Source organism: Gouania willdenowi, chromosome 1 (genome assembly GCF_900634775.1).
Source record: "Gouania willdenowi chromosome 1, fGouWil2.1, whole genome shotgun sequence".
In the NCBI taxonomy this organism is placed as follows: domain Eukaryota; kingdom Metazoa; phylum Chordata; class Actinopteri; order Blenniiformes; family Gobiesocidae; genus Gouania; species Gouania willdenowi.
Genome location: NC_041044.1, coordinates 27,855,922 through 27,874,418, shown reverse-complemented (window position 1 = coordinate 27,874,418; position 18,497 = coordinate 27,855,922). Strand labels below are relative to the sequence as shown.

The window sequence follows — 18,497 nt, the reverse complement described above, 5'->3', positions numbered from 1 at the left end:
AGGCTTAATGGTCTAGACTTTAACGGAAAAAGCACCAGCTTCTAAACCTGGGGATTAATGGTGTTAGACCCATCTGGGTCAATAGGCATTAAGCCTCTTAAATTGTTAAAACGTCACAATTGCTATGTAATAAACACTTTTACATCATTATAAGTACAATGGAGGGGAAAAGGATTGAAAAAGCCGGTCAGTACAACATCTGGCCATCAGCCATAAATTAGTGTAACAATGCTGGATCAAAACCAGTGTTAGACGTGTGGGTTCATGTGATCCCAGTATCCTCCTCATACACAGAGGCACTATTGTAGATATCAGGCACAACTTATTCTAATAGTAGTTAGCAAGTGATGGATCAATTACTTAAATGTGTGTGTTTTTTTTAATTTTGTTGGGGTTTTTTTGTAAAAATGCAGTTTTTTAGGATTTTGGTTTACCCTTATCTTTATACATGATTCTATAGGAAATTTATACTGCATATGTTATCAATAATGGTAGATATGTATACATGTAATTGGATGTATCTTAAAAACTAACTACAATATTGCCTATTTCTAACATTTTATTATTTTCCTATATTTTCTGGTTTACCCACTTGGTGCTTGCCTTGTTGTTGTTTTGTTTGACATTTTCCTATACTATGTTGCTTCTTTGTCAATTGTTTTACCTGAAGTTTACAAATTCAAAAATGGTTATGTAGTAGGGAAACTCGAGATCTTTTTACTGGACTGTGTTGGCCGAAATGAATAAAAACTAAGTGCGTTTGTTTTTAGTAAGACGAATAGATTAAGCAGATATGGAAGACTACAGTGTTTAAAAGTGTGTTGCAGTTAGTCGCATCATGTGATTCATGCCTTTAAAACACACAAACATGATCATTAAACACTCCCAGATAGCACAAATATGCTGTTATGAGGTGTTAATTGTTTGATGGTCCTTAATGATACTTCCAGAGTATCCAGAGTTTGTGAAAAACCTTTTGGACACAATATTAGATTATATTTTATTTTATTTTATTTATTTTTTAAAGCAGGCTCACAACCCACATTTTTAATATGGCTTTTAAACAACTTGGCTTTTAATTTCTTATTCATATATTATCCATCCATCCTAACTATCTCCTATAGTTAGGAGACTGTTTATACTAAATATTTACTATATATTTCGACAGTCTTATTGTGTTTTGCGTTGCTTTTATATACTTTCATTCTTGCTTTTTTGAGTCATTTCACATTTCAAAAAATAACAATCTACCTGTGGCTTTTAAACCAACATGGCTTTAGTGTAACTTAAGTGAGGTACAGTATATGCCTAGAACAACAAATACATGTAGAAAGTTAGTACTTTCTTTTTAGATTTTAATGAAAAAACACAAGTTGGTCAACATGCCCAGGTTTCAGCACACTTCTTTGTACAGTTACAATGTCTCCTGCAGCGGAAAATACTATCCTGGTTAAATAAAGGTAACAAAAAAATAAATTAATTAATAAAAAATAAAAAAAAACCGATATGAATGCATTTTGAATTGATCCGAGAATAGCGCACCGTAATGTCGCAATAAATTGCCTAATCGATTTTTTTTAACACCTCTAATTATTACTGTATTTTAAAAGTGCAAAGGTTGCAGTTTTCAGATGTGTGGGATAGGTTTGTGTGTAAATCAACCAATATGGCTTCTAAAGCAATGCATGGTAAAACTTGGTGTCTTACCAATAGCAATGGGGGCAATCAAGGTGGTGATGAAGAGTAGGCATCTGGTCCACATGACGTCTGCAGTTGACCTGGACGAAGACGTGGAAGTACTTCCCGCTGTGCACGGATGGTCTTGTGGAGAGCTGTTTCTCTCACAGCTCAGTTTTTCTGACACCATATAGTCTGTGAATTGACACATAGAGGGAGAGAGTTTTCTCAATTTCCTGCCACTTTAAGAAATAAAAAAAAAAACCATTAGGTTACATTATCTAGATCTGTATTCTAAAAGATACATCACATATCGTCAAGAATCCGGCTCTGCTGACTATGTCTACAATATTTACTGAGCTCCAAATAAAAAATCCAAACATTGTCTGATGACATTTTTTATTTTATTTGATAGGTCACATTTGGCATTTAACTCGCACTTCTGTTTACACATGTTAGAGTCACCATTAGTAAATATCCAGACATTGAAGTAAAACATTATTAATACACACATAGCTTGAATTGAGTACATTTTCTGGGTATGGTAATTCAAAGTGTTTCATTTTACTCCTACTTAAATATTATCAATACCATGTAATCTACTTGGCTACTTTTGAAATTATAAGTTGCTACTGACTGTCCCCAACATTGGAAATATTATCTTGATAAACCTATGACCTAAGACGCAAGGAAACACACACGACTTCATATCTACATTTGTTTTCTGAACAAATTGCATGAAAAATGTAACCAAAAAATATTTTAGAAAGGGTAATTCAGTCGAATGCCTGTTATTGACTATATATAATAATAATAAAATAAAAAAAAACACATCAGTTAGAAGCTTAATAATACTACTCAGTAATTTGTTAGAAGAGTACTGGTACTTTGTACTTTTACTTATGTACAGTACATTTTTACATATTAAGGGTGACAGTACGAGAAGACTATACCACCTTCCAAATGGTTACAACTGCAATCTGGCATAATGTAATAGATGTGTGATAACGTATATCTGATTCTACAATACTAAGGTGGTGTCTCATGGCTTTGTTAATGAAAATCTACATAATTAAACATCATAATTAATATAAATAAAACATTACAGCAGCAAATTTGAAATATGCATGAAAACAAACTGTCAATTAATTGTATGTTGTGAATTTTAAAGAATTAATGAGCACTTTAAAAACTATATACATTGATTTCATGTAAATGACGAGTTTGGTGTGTGTGCCATATAAATAGGAAAATAATGAAAACATTGAAATAAAAACAATATATGTATAAGTTTAAGTCTGTTGACATTTTTATATTTTGTAAAGAATGATCCTTAAGACTGCACCAAACCACAAACCACATTGTTTCTAATGTTGATAGATTATGTAATTTCTGACCTCATAAAAATATTGTGACAATGTGATTAGCTCTTGATAGATGAGTCGTATAACTTCTGAAAACATTATTGATCTCTTCCAAACAAATCACAGGATAGTGTGAAAAGTGGAACTTACCTGAAAACTAAAATATTCTAGTATCACATTCAAAAGCATATTTGATTTTAACAAGAAATTTATTTAACAAAAAGTTGAAAATGCAAAGAAAAATGATCTCAGTCAAACATTAAAAAAAACAGTGGTATTTTTGTTTTTTGCACATATGCTGGTATACGAAGAACAGTCTATTCTTCCCCACCTTTTCTATTTCCGGCCTTGAGTCTCTCCTCCCTGCTCCCTTCCCCCTTCCCCCTCCCCCTCCACTTAGGTGAAACACTGCTCTCCCTTTTTATATCCTCCCTATAATAAAAGATTTCTTACCCTTCCTTAGGGAGGGCTGGTGATGGTCACAATTAAGCAATAAAATAAATCAATGTATTTTATTGCAATAACAAAATATGCATTGCTGTCTCATAATGATTGCACTTCCTGTGGTGTTGACCTTTGACAGCATGTGCAGACAAGATAAAAAAAAAAAAAAAAAAACAATGGTCAAAGGGTGACAACAGCAATTTTAAGCATCTATCTGTTCACTTGTTGTTGCACATCAGCGTCACAGTGTGAAATGTGGTGATGTCCATATCTAATTGTTCATTTCATGGTCCATCAACAATTAATAAAAGGAAAGTTTCTGAGATAAGGTTTAGCTGTGGCAAGCTGGTAATCATTGTTTCTCCTTGTTAGTGAGGATGCAGGAGGCATACACTATCGTTATCTGTTTCTCCTTCCGTCATTGCTAACTCCTCCTACATTTGTCCGATTTTGACAAATAAGCTATCCAAAAATTCAGAAAGTTCCAGATATTTATGCTATCACTTTTATAATTTGTAACTTTCAAACTTTTTGACTTATTACATTTTTTTTTATTTCCGATTCATTTTTATTGGAAATTCCAAACCCTTCATCCCCAGCCATTCTTTAACCGACCTTAAACAGCTACTACCTTCAACACATTTGAACCTTTTTCAACACATTTCAACCATTTTAATCCATTTCAACTTTTTTTTCAACCTTTTTAATCCATTTGAACCTTGTTAAACAATTTCAACAATTTCAAACCATTAAAACTTTTTTCAACTATTTCTACTTTTTCCAGATTTTTTTCAACCTTTTTAACCCATTTCAACTTCTTTTTAACTTTTTCAATGCATTTCAAGCTTTTTCAACCTTATTGCTAATTTTCAGCTAATGCTAGGTTAGTGCTAATGCTAGGTTAATGCCAATGCTAGGCTAATGCTAACATTAGGCTAATGCTAATGTAAAGCTAATGCTAACATTAACCTAATGCTAATGCTAAGTTAATGTTAACTAACCTGTTAATGTTAATTAACATTAACCTAGCATTAACTTAATGTTAGTGCTAGGCTAATGCTAATGCTAGGTTGGTGCTAATGCAAGGTTAATGCTATTGCTAGGTTAATGCAAACGCTAGGCTAAAGCTAATGCTAGGTAAGTGCTAATGCTAGGTTAATGTTATTGCTAGGCTATTCTAATGCTAACCAATGCTAACGTTAACGCTAATGCTAATTAATGCTAATACAAATTTATACTAATGCTAACTTATACTAATTTTAGGCTAATGCAGTGCCACGCAGGCCAGCACCTGCATCCTCATTTGTGTTATTGTCTTCAGGAAAGGCAAATATTCTGGTTTTTTGTTGTTTTTTTCTGATTTGAATTAACCGACTGCATAATTTAATCACTTGTTCACTTGCGCCCTCGCTCGATAATCAAAAGTTTGCTTATTTTCAAAGACTTTCTTGCTGAAGAACAGAATGAATGATATGTGTTGTGCTAGTTGGTTTCAGTGTCATTGTGACAAAGGTTCAACACGTCACACAGCATCTGTAGTTGGAGTCAAACAAACATCAGTCATAATGAGAACAGTTCAAAGGTATCAGAATCTGTTTTGTGCCTAAATGATCTCTAACAGACACAGCCGTGAACGAACAGACAACTCAGTGTGTGTTGCTGGGTGTGGAAAGAGGCGGCTGAAACTCACAAAGCAGGGAGCAAAGCAGGCAGCCAGAGCCATTGGGGGAAAGGCATCAAGTGTAACAGAGACTATTGATCAGTGTGACTGTATCATTTAAGCCCAGCAGGAGCTAAGATGATAGCCAGCTATATGAATATGCCATGCTGGGATGGCAAATATCCACTGTAGCACAGTACACATTTGTGATGGCTTCAGAAATGTTCTTTAGATATGAGGAAAATGTCAAGATGACATGGAACATATTGCACATGTACATAAATCATCTTGTCAAAATTTACAATTACAAAAAGCTTCAAACTGCCAGCATGACATGCTGAGAGGTGGAATATTGTTACATTTGATGCTCACAGGAATATTAAGAACTTTGAAGTCATCTGGATATTCAGTATTGACCAGATTAATTTTTTGGCAGAAACTCCAAATTAATTTCATTTTGTGATAAGAAAAAACACTTACTAAACTTAATTTCTGAAAAGTCCAGATTTGAATTTCAATTTGCATTTTAGGATAAAGCCATGACAAAAAAAAAAAAAAAAAAAAAATAGGAAAAATTCACTCTTTGATCACATTTTTGTCAGCTTTGAAGAAACTTACATTTTGTCTTGATGGATCAGTTCAAACTTACAATATGGTCCTCCACTAGTGAAACATGAATAAACAAGTGAAATTACTGTGCTGGTAATTCTGATAGCGATGTTTTCTTTCTTGTTTTGCTTTTTGTAATTAAGGTTTAAAGTTGAAAGTGCTCAAATTAACACACCAATCGGGGTTAGAGGGGTCTAAGTCTAAATTACATTTTTAGAAAATCATGGTAAAAAAAAAGAAAAAAAAAGTGACACTTAGACAGTGATTTTACTTAACAGTCTCTGACAAATCCCAAATGGCACTTCAGTAACAGACACAATAGACTCGTGTGTAGTCTTTTTTCCTTTAAACTACTGAAGACTACCACTGCTTTGATTGATTGGCCCCTAACTCGGTTGAACACGAGCAATCCGACCAGCTGTCCCTCGCTCAATGGAGGGAGCGTACAGTGACATATGGCCAAACGCCACCAGCCACAGCATTCCACTGTTTCATAATTCAAAAGCTATTCTATCACCCCGTATGCTCTCCTGCCATCTCACCCATCAGTTAATTAACTCTCTCACTTCCTTGCTGCTTACGGTGCTTTCATGGACAGTCATCCGAACTCAAATCATTCAAATTTATCCATATTTCAGCTGGGTTGCATCTTTCCATATGTTCAGCAAATCATGTAAAAAGGATGCTTCATTCACTCAATCCGGTGATCGCCCCCAGCTTTCCCTTCTTTCTCTAACCCGTTTCCTTTCATTATCCTAATGTGTTGATTGGTTTATATATTATGGATAAACAGGCATTAACAATCCTAATCATCAAAACATATGTGATGTGTTTATATTACATATGCATTAGTTGATCATGCGAATAAGAGGCAACAAACATCAAATGCCATTATCAGGAACAGTGTAGTTCTTTCACTGTATGTGTTTCAGCTGCGACGCTTGCCAGGAAACAAGCAGCAGCTGCATAAAAACTGTACAGATATCAGCCAATAAATGTACAATATATTATATATCTTTGAAATTTACAGTAGGAGTCCTGCATTGTAAAACAAATACTCCAGGGATTGACCTTCCCTGCTCCATAACACCGTCCTGAATCTTATACCAAGTTGTCATTATGATGCATTTCTGCAGAATACATGGAAACAATGCAACTAGGTGTGTTGCAAACAGGTTGTCCATATGTTGGATAAAACAATGTCTTTTTTTTTAAGATTTTAAAGTGTAACAAAACACAAAAATCCTTTTTTTCTGCTGAAATCAAATATATCTGTGTTGTTGATTGAATGTTGTCCAACTCTAGACATTTTACTCAATGGTTTTCAATTTGGCATAGTTTGTTGTAAAAATGTAACAGTGACTGCCCCCTATGGGTTGACACCCAGCATCTACAATTGAATTTTGCTATTGGCTGAAAATGGTGGTTTGCAACAATTTGGGGGCTTCTTACATCATAAAGCCCCACTGTTGGCTCCGCCCCTCTCAGAAAAAATGGCACCTGTGGACTCTGCAATCTGTGGTGAGTATGTTGGATTGAGAGAACTGTGAATAGAGACGTATAGTGAGTATTGAGTAGGTCAGAGGTTCCCAACCTTTTTCGGGTCGTGACCCCATTTTAATATCACAAATGTCTGGCGAGACCCCAGAATTATTATTATTTTTTCTAGACATTAGTGCACAAAGTGACAAGTGTGCCAACTCAGATATTTTTATTATATTTATTTTATTTTAACTAGATTTATATTTGAGAAAGTTGAAGTATAGGACACAGTTATTTGATATTTATTGTGTGAGATGTATATTCAGAAAATAGTAATAATTAAAAAAAAAAATGGAATTTTAATCCTTTTATAGTTTAAGTTTTTAATTTATTTTTTATCAATTACTAGACATTTCAGGTGACCTCATTGTAATTGGAGGCGACCCCACCGTGAACAAACACTGGAGTAGGTAGTTAGCATAGCATAGAATGCTCTTTGGAGATAAATGGGTGTGTTTTACTTGCTCCAGAAGCCCCGCCCATGCATAATCAAGGTTGGGTTTTTTTTCTTACTTTGTCTGCACATGCTGTCAAAGGTCAACACTACATGTAGTGCAATCTTTTCATGACAGCAATGTATGTTTTGTTATTGTAATTAAATACAATAATTTATTTAATTGCATAACTGTGACCATCCCCAGCCCTCCCTAAGGAAGAGAAAGAAACACTTTATTAAAGGGAGCATAATAGCATAATATAAAAAAAGAGAGTGACGTTACACCTAGGTGAGTTGGAAGGGAACGGGGAAGAGGGAGTCAGGGTAGGACGGGTAGGGGTGAGGAAGACTCGACAGTTTTAAGGTGAGAGTGAGATGTGGTGTTACAGCTGTGCATATTGTGTTGTGTAATCAGTTCAGCCAGTCTGGTGACGAGTGTGAAGAAATCGAGGTCTTTTTTCTTTTACATTTCCAGTCAAAACCTGAGGGTTTAGTTGCTCTTTAATGTTGCTCGGGTTCACAGCCCGAACAGCCCTGGATTACTGAGCGAGCTGAGAGAGGAATCTGCTCCCCTGCAGACTTGCATAAGTGACACTTTCTTTGTGCCCTATATTTTTCTGCCCTGAATCTTTATTTCCTAAAGGGTCTCTGCTAACCGAACTGTTTCCCTGTGCAACTACACACACAGACTACACTGCACGTATCCATGCACTAATTGATGCTGGGCTGACTCTGTGTACCAAGGCAGTGTGACCCTGTGTGTGTGTGTGTGTGTCTGTAGATTGTGTTTGTGTGTGTGTGTGTGAGAGAGAGAAAGAGAGTCCCCTAACGAGGATCCAGCATGTCACAGCACACCTCATTCGGGGATTTTATCTTTCACTAATGAGTGCTGACCGGACTGGGCTACCTTGTCAACAGGCGTCACGCACAGACACCCGCACACACACACACACATACACACACGTACACCACACACACATGCTTATCACTAGGAGACCAGATGCCCAACTCCCTCTGCCTCCAGGCACGGTCTCAAATGTATAGCCTAGCCTTTTTAAAACGGGTAAAAAGATATTACAGTGTGTGTATGTGCATGCTTACACACATGCTGCCATTCCACACAGAGTGTTAGACAGCTATTAATAGAAAGCAAGGGTTCTATAATGCAGAAATACAAACTTTTTAATCTCTAAACAGTTAAATTGCTACTTGTGAAGATTAACTTCAGAGGAAATATTAAAATAATTAATCAATTCATTCAGATTCTGTACCAACTTTATCCTGAACACGATCGCAGGTACAGTCATGGTAGGGCCAACACAGAGAGACAGACACAGTCACATTAGAGCTGGGCAATATGGACCAAAACTGATATTGATATATTTCTCAAAATGGTGATATACGATATAAATCTTGATCATTTTAATTCAAATAAAGTCTGACCAGAAAGACAATTCAGGGTTAAATTTGCTGATGCAAAATGGCACACAGGAACAAATGGTTGCACAAAATATGCCACTTATGGCTTTTTCTCCTATATAGGACAGCATGTGTGAGTGAAACTGTGCTTTTTAATGTTGTTCTGAGAAGTAGTGAAAGCATCAACTCCTAAAACAAGTGTTTTAAATCAAAATAAGCTATAAAATATATATATATATATATATATATATATACAGTAGTCACTCGCTATAACGCGGTTCACCTTTCGTGGCCTTGGTGTTTCGCTAACGCAGCGTTCACCCACCAGCGACACATCCAACACGGTGAGTTTCACTGCTTGCTGAAGCGAGGAGCTGCGCTCCTTTTTCTCCTCTCACAAACATAAACCACCAGTGAAAAAAGCCGGTGTGATTAGCGGCTAATGCTATCCTAGCTCAGTGCTACAGAGAGCATTTTTACCTGCTACTACCACCTCCTGGCTGATTCTCCTCCACGCCAAATCCTTCCTAGTCCGGTCCTACTCCATGGTCGAATGGGTGAACAGACCGGTGTCCGTGTTGACGGCCTGACGTCATCGTCTACAAAGACTCTGAATGCGTTCAGCATCAATGTCTGATCATTAGCAGTGTGACTCTAAAGTGCTATATGTTTGAAAACAAGTTTATGTTTTAAAGTCTACAAATGTTTTAACTTTGAGCGGATTTCGCCTATTGCGGGTTATTTTTGGAACGTCACCACTGAAGAACATGCCAACTCCATTATCATTAAGTGATACAATTATCTAGCAAATATCTATTTAAAGTACAGATGTGAAACATGTACTATTTGTGACATTTAACCACACATTGTTAAGCAGTATGTGTGATGAATTGCTCTCTGAGAAAAGTGTGCTTAGAGCCCTTCAGTGTGTGCATACATAATATCGCCAAAACAATAATGGAAAGAAATTTAATACAATTTCAAAAAGCAAGACAAAATCAATACATTGTGCCAGTCTGACGCAGCCACACATTTGGAACTCCACAGATTATCCAGTAAATCACTCAGGAAAGAGTGAGAAAACTTTTTTCCCACAAGTTTAATTGAAGTTGAGGAAGCTTCCAGGCTTCCACACATTTTTTCTTGTCTCCTCTGGCATTTCTAGATTTCCTCACTTCACCTGCTCCTTTCCTTCTTTCCCTCCTCTCTTTAGTCTCCCAACTTGTTCATTCTTTGCTCTACTGGATAGAAGTCTGAGTGGAACAAAGCTCAGGGGGCTATGCACCATGTTCAGTAAAATGGCATGTGTCCGCCAAGCTACGGTAAATTACCTCCAGTTGGCTTGCTAGGGTAGGTTTAACCACAATGGACTATTTTTCACTCACTCTCTCTCCGTGTGTGTGTGTGTGTGTGTGTGTGTGTGTGTGTGTGTGTGTTGGGGATAGGATTGGAATGAGGTTATGTGGGTGAGAGAGTGAGGGGGAGATAGGCCATGTTGCAAATTATCATCAGCACAAGTAGAAAAGGTGGAGGAACTTTGATTATAGCGAACACGCACACACACACACACACACACACACACACACACACACACACACACACACACACACACACACACACACACACACACACACACACACACACACACACACACACACACACACACACACACACACACACACCACACACACACACACACACACACACACACACACACACGGTGTGGAGCTGCCGAAATGACTAATCAGGATAGAACCTGGTGGGAGTCTGGCCTGTGGCCTATAATGAGGAATAACATGACACAAGCACACACATACATGCGCTAACAAGCACCCATATAGATATATATATAGATATATATATATATACACACACACACACAACACACACACTCGTTTCACATAATCCCCAACGCTAACAATGACATATGTAAAAACACTAAGAAGCAGAAGTGAAAGGAAGATATTACAAATACTCAAGTAACTGTAATTGACTTGTTTTTATGGGTACTTGTACTTTTGAATGTATTTCTGAATCATTAATTTTACCTGCACTTAAGTACATTTTAAAAAGATGTGAAGTAATTGGTTACATTTGCACACCCAGCCGTTATTGAGTAAATTATACATGTTTTTGTATAAAAATGATCAAACAATGAAATGACCAGACAACAATCAAACATCACATCATACCCAGATTAACCGGATTAAACGTAACGCACCGTGCCAAAACATCATTGAATGGTGGTTATTTTCTAGAGTTCATAAATGTAGCTATAATTAGAGCCTGATAATGTTTTCTTTATTTTGAATTGAACTCATTGGTGTCATTTTATTCTGAAAATAATTGTACATTTTGACAAACTTTTTATTTTATACAGATGCCTTTGTGAAAAAATAAATGAAGTTCCAATTGTGCAAGATTTGGTCTCTTTCTTTATAAGTTTATACATGAGATGTTTACTGTATGCAAGGGAACAGTGGCAAGATTTATTACCAAAAATAAACATGGGGGTTGAAAATAACTGGTAACTTTTGCTTTGAGTACCATTTAACTGAGATACTTTTTACTTGTACTTGAGTATTTTATGTATGAATTACTTGTACTTGTGTACACTTTCAATCAAGTACTTCTACTTGAGTAGAATATATCAGTACTCTTTACGTCTCTGCTAAGGAGATACACGTTTATGCACACTTACACCACCACAAGGCTTTTTTTTGAAATGTCCTGCCCTCATCACTGCCCTGCACTGATGATGAGATACTGATTAGTAGCGAGCGGCCCTCAGTAAAACCAGAGGCTCAGATGAAAACATACTGTTGACTCTCAACAACATGAATGTCTTGACATTTGGACCACATGTGTCTGTACTGTTGCATGTCTCTGTGGGGTTTGGTCGGCGTGTAAAGGGGGGTGGGGGTGGGGCTGGCGGGGGGGGGTCGCACACATTCAGGCCGCCTCGGACCAAATTAAATTCACAATTAATCACAGTAAAACATCACGCGTTTGTGCTGACCAAATCCTAACTCGACACTACAAACGGTCACGTCAGCTTGTGTCTCTCATTTTGAATAAAGACATTTGGCTGGTTTAGCCAGATGCAGTATGGACTTTGCAATATCTACAGGGTCTAAACACGCAAGTATGTGTGCGTGTGTGCGTGTGTGTGGTTTGTCCACTGCAGGAATGTGCACAATTGTCATCAGTGCCCTGAAGACAAGTGGCCTGTAGCCAGCAATTTATTTTGTACAGCGCTGGTTGTAAATCCTTCGTGTGGCTGAACAGCAGTGTAGCCTTTAAGGTATAGGTCACCTCCACTTCTGGATAACATGTTTTGGTCATTGTGCTCCCAATTTCTCCTATAAAAGTGAATGGCAGCTGTTTGCTTTTCTATTACGCCATGCAAAACAAAGGCTGCCCCTTCACTTTATTTGTATTAATGTGTTTTATCGTTAAGAAATACGTGGTTTATGAAACTTTTAGTGCCATTAACACTTTAGCAGTCAATGATGATCCCTTGTAACTCTGTTAAGCTTTACAAATTTTTGTATTTTCATTTGTTTTAGCATACTTTATATTCAGACAAAGCAGCTTTAAGGGAAATGTCTAATCTCCCTTTTTCTTTCTCGCATTCTAGACATGCTAGGCTCATCAGATAATGGTGTCTAGGGAGGGAAACTGTGGCTTTGACCAGACCCCTGCAGTTTCCACATCACTGCCTTTGGCTGATTCGAGGACGCTCCCAGAAATCTGATGCACAAAAACTACCCTGAAAATCCACCTTCGACGACCTCATCTGTAAGGCGCAGCCGTTTGGTTCCCTCTTCGCCTAACGGTGAGACTCTGTGCTCTTTTCTGCACTGCTGCATGAACCTCCTAATGCTCTAGTCTAATCAACTCTATGTGCTCTCCTACGCCCTTATGAGACGAGACAGGCAAAGGTGGAAAGGTGCAATGCAGAATGGTCGGAGAAGAAAAGAGAGAGATGAGGATGAAGAAAAAAAGAAAAGGGAAAACAGATTCAAAAATCTTCTGTTAAATAAAGCAGGAATGAAATAGAAATGGACACATGAGACACTGACTGAGACGAGGTCAATAGAGCAAAATAATAAAACAATTCTTTCATGTTTGATCTCTAAAAAAAAAAAAAAAACAAGTTGCCACAAGCACAATACTATTTATTAGAAGTAAGCTTCTTTACGAGGCAGAAATGATAGAACTTCCTTTTTAGTCAAAACTACAAAATTAGTGGAGAAACGAAATGAAAATTGATTTTGCTAAATCCATTTAGAGAGTTGTTTATAAATACAGGAAGGAATCGTGAAATCCCCGTTGGGCAACTTGACTGATTCGAGTCAGAAAATGATTTGGGCAGATCCGACATGTCGAACAAGTGTTAGCCACGCCGCTGGGAAATTAAACTTATGTAAGTTTACATTTAAACCTTAACCTTAAATTAACTTCCTTTGCTTACAGCTTTGGCTCCTGCAAAAAACAACATTATTTTCAGAATCAGAATTCCTTTATTAATCCCAGGGGGAAATAGACATTAAACAAAGACAAAAGAAAGAATAAACATTAAATAAGTGTATAATTAAGTAAAAGACTGTTAAAAATAAGGATTAGATGCACACATCACACTAGTAAAAACAAATAGTATAAAATATAATATAAATATAATATAATATAAAATAGCGCTGGGCAAAAATCGATGTAATCAATTTATCCAATTTGTAGATAATTTTTTTTTTTTATTTTACAAATTTGAGTTTATTTATTTTTTCCCTTTTTCCCCAACTGCAGTTTTTTCAGACTTTTGTGTTCCGTCCTTGTGGGTTACTGTAGCGCAAAGTGAGCCAGCCCCCTATTTGTTTACCCTTATATAAAATATGTAGTTATCTGATTTTTTTAATTGAAGCTACTGCTAAGTTGCTGCTGCACTTTTGCTTAAACCTGGATTAAAGCGTGACATTATTGAATGACAGAGCCTCATTTACTTTTTATTTTTGAATTGTTCTATACATTTTAAGTGTTGAGGACAATCACAGCAATAAAGTTGCACTTTTATAAATATATCTCATGTCTGCAGTCATTTTTAAGTGCATTGGAAAAACACAACTCAAATCGAAACGAAACTAAACGAAACTCAAATTTTTCTTTAAAAAGAAATTGGAGATTTTTTTTTTTAAAGCAAAATCGCCCAGCCCTAATATAAAAACAATAGTATGAAAAACCAAATTGATTCTGTTCCATTTAAGTTCACATAAAGATCAGAATACTAACAGCTCTACCTGCATTTATCCCCACACACTAACAACATAGGAAACTAACGTCACATTTTTTTATGTGTTATACTTGCATACAATACACACAGTATATTTCATTCCAAATTCAGTAAGTTAAAGATTACAGTAAATGTTTGTGTGAGGTCCTTTTTCCACTGTTGATTGAACCTGGAATGTTTTTTTCCCCAAGCCAAAGTCTTTGGGGGCTTTGAGAGTAACTATCACAAACAAGGATCATAACATTAACAACGTTACTGAATCATTCTTTCCCCTCAAGGGCTCGATGTCTCCGTCTCCACTCACAGATGAGACCATTCATTACTTGTGCTGCAGTAGTAGTTCATTAGAATACGCACGCTCATATTTGTATTTTTAAACAAACAACTATATATATTTTAGTAGTAATGATCAGGTTAAGGTACCTCAGATTTTAAAGAATTGAAAATACTAATAATTTAGTATTAAAATAACAAATAGGTTTTTTGTGTAGTGTTGTGTTTATTTTTAGCAGTACTTAAAGTTCCCATGTCATGCTATTTTTCATCCATCTTGATTTGTTCTAAGAACCCCAAAAACATAATATTTGAGGTTTATTTCCCCAAACTCACCTGTTTTCCAGAGTTTTAGCCTCTGAAAAGTCACTTTCTGAGCAACTCTACACAAACAGGCTGATTTGCGGCCTACTTATGCATATTCATGAGTGGGCGTGTCTATAGGCAGGACACTGACTTCCTCCTCCCCGCACGGTGACGTAGTACCAGAAGACAGTCCGCCCTCCTCCCACCCACTCCGTAGAAAAGCTCACGCTGCTTTATAAACACGGGACGGAGCTTGGGGGCGGGGCGTTTGCCGGTACATACATAGACTGTAGAAAATATATACAGTACATAGCACTGCGCGAAGGACGCTGAAATGCTCACCTTCGTGGGCGTGTCCGTTTACATGTCAATCACGGCAGAGAGCTTCCTGGAGGCGCGGCTTCTCCAGCTCAGTGCCGCGTCAAATTTGTCATCAAAGTGGGAATGCGTCATCAAATTGGAGTGAGGTGTTTGGGCTCACCCTGCAGTAAGAAAGGAGCAAATTACCCTCTAACTAATGATTGAGGGAATCAATGAAAAAAACACTTTAGCATGTGTATGAAGCCCAAATAGTACTTTTATCATGTTTAAAGCACAGAAAAGTTGATTTGGCTTAACATGGGCCCTTTAAAAATTGAAGCGGAAACAGCACAGATATTAATATGTTACCAATGCATTTTTAATGGATGGTGTTTTTAGTTTAGTTTAACTAAGACGTAGCCTATAACACCATTTTTCAACAATATAAGTCTTTCCTTTTAGTCCAGGTTACATTGATGCTTGTACACATGAGACTGGGAAAAAACATAGCAAATATGATGACACATCATACATGTGTACTTACACACACATATATATATAGTGCACATAAATACTACATGCCAGTGGGGCTGAACAATCCATAAGGGGAAAGTTAAAGTTAACAAACTGACTGTGATACGAACAATTATGTCATCTCGAGATGATGTTGATTCTGCTGCCACTGCTGATGTTTCTCTGCCTTTGATTCATCTGTCTTCTCCTTCATACCACCTTTTCTCTCCCCCCATCGCTACGTCCCGCTCTTCCTCTCTGTCACTGTGCTCTAAACCCAGTACTGTCACAATGGATCCATCAGAGCCGTGCCTTAAAGCCAGAAGCAGTTTGAGCATGCGTATGATTGTGATTGCAAGAGAAGAAGGAAAGGAAGAGAGTGTGAGAAAGAGAGAGGGGGGGAAAAAAGAGAAAGTTGTCCTCTACAGTAGAGAAAACAGCTACCTCAGCAGTGAGTGATGCTGCATTACAGACACTCGTGGCCTAGTTTCAAACCCTGTGAAAGGCCTCGGTTGGCAGAAGAATACACTTGAAATATTCAATGCTGCTATTCTGTCAGAGCTGTATTGTTTGTTTAACAATATTTATAGGCTCTGCTTTACTCAGCCATTCCTCTTCTTCTTCTTCTTCTTCCCTCACTCGAGTTAATGCATTTTCATAGTTGTTTTTCTTCCTCTTTCCTATAATGTGCCTCCTTCACTCTGGATACTTCTACACTGATGTATACTCATGAAGCACTTTGTAACCTTGCAGTTGGAAAATCAGCTCCTTTTAAATAAAAAATAAAAAACACTTGCTTACTGTTTTCAGTCTAAAAAGTTGCTTCCACGCAAAATCCATTAAAAATAAAGTTTAGTGCTTTGTTAGGTCTCAATGCACACGTACAAACTTGGAAACATTTGTACAACATCAGCAAACTTTAGGGAGTGTTCAGTTTTCAGCTGTGAAGTAAGAGATTTTTTTTTTTGTTTGCATAAGACATTAAGATCAAACCTTTGCTCGGGCACAACAGAGCAGTTATGAACTGTGCATATCAGAGCTGTGAAATATTTATTCAAAACTGCTTTTCTGGGGTGCTTACTGGGCTGTTCATAATTTAATAATGGATAAGCACCAACACTGGTATATAAATATAAAAGAGGGCACTTAACACTGGATTGTCTAACTGCACCGGGAAGGCCGGGAGATGTACCTGAGTGCATTCATTTGTGTTGCCGTCACCTTGTCTTAGACGTAAGGAAGTGCAATAAGAGAAAGAAAGAAATGTATTTCTTTACATATACCATTGAGCGCTTTAAACTTCATAATTTTTTTTTTCTTTTTACGCATCACTTGGATTTCAGAGCCGTTCAGTGCACTGATGCGTGTGAAATATCTTATGACAGATGTCCACTGTGATATGGATGTGTTTGTCAGCAAACACTTCAGTAGGATATTACATTTTCACTTTTCTTGAGAATGAGAAAAAAAAAAGATAAATGTAAACTGAAAAGGTTGCTCTGATTGTGCTCGGTGATGCAGTAGTTAGTGCTGCATCACAAAACTGGGAGCTTAGGTTCATTTCCCGCCAGTGGCCCTTAGGCAATCTGTCTCTGTATTTTCACCGTGTATGTAAAAGGTGTGCTAAACTGTGTGGAGCATGTGTTGTGCCCTGGGTCCACTGGGCAAGGCTTTAGTAACCCTTTGCAGCAGAGTTGGGGTCAATTACATTTTTCAATTACAATCACATCTTCAGATTACCAATTACAACTAAAATTACAATTAATATTTTCAGCTGAGAGTCAATTACAGTTACATTCTCAATTACTCAAGTCCAAGTACAATTAATCAGAATTAATCACTGAGCCTGAAATAAAAAACCCCATAGAACTTAACCTTCCTCTGGTGTTAGCATCTCTTATGATAAAGGGCAAGGGTTGGGTCAATTATATTTTTCAGTTACAATTACGTTTTCAATTACCAATGTTCAATTACAATTCAATTATGATTAAAGTGACCAGCATTTTCTCCAATTAAAATTGAATTAGAATTATTTTTCATCCTCAGAAAGTCACTTACAATTACATTCTCAATTACAATTAATCACGATTAAATCACCTAATAAAAGTGAACCTTCCTCTTGCGTTAGCTTTCTGTTAGCATCTCTAATGAACGCAATTACGACAGCAAAATGTTTTAAAAATTGCAATTACAGTTCTATTTAAGCCATAATTGTAATTAATTATCAATTATGCAATTACAATTACAATTCACCCCAACCCTAATACCGGGTCGGTTTTGACCCATGTCTTAAATCAGCTGTAAATTTGTTTTTAATCTATTGGTTACGTTGTTAGCCTTCCATAGCCATGAAAATATTGGTATTAATATTTTTGGTGTGGGAATCTGAGCCTTTTTTGTGTAATTATACCCCTCGAGTTAAAGAAAAATTGAAATGGTAAAATGATCCACAGGTAGTGGGAAACGTTGATCTTAAACATATTTATATAATTGTGAACTATGTATGTGTAAGCTATAGAACTGTAACGTGGTTCCACAGGTATACATTCAATTAAATTGTAATTGACACATTTTATACAATTCCCATGCCAATTACAATTACAAAGTAAATTATCTGAACTCAATTCAATTATGACTGCAACAGCAACCGCTGTTTTCAATAACAAT

General features: G+C 36.8%; 1 protein-coding gene across 8 annotated transcripts in view; it reads right to left on the bottom strand.

Moving 5' to 3' along the window:
• Positions 1–18,497, bottom strand: part of LOC114464738 (adhesion G protein-coupled receptor L3-like) — a 168,855-nt gene that overhangs the window by 129,200 nt on the left and 21,158 nt on the right. For all 8 annotated transcript variants that reach the window (XM_028449281.1, XM_028449451.1, XM_028449537.1 and 5 more), the window contains exon 3: positions 1,708–1,872. In XM_028449281.1, the coding sequence (XP_028305082.1) occupies positions 1,708–1,867 (160 nt within the window). In that variant the 5' untranslated portion in view covers positions 1,868–1,872. The remainder of the gene's footprint in view (positions 1–1,707; positions 1,873–18,497) is intronic.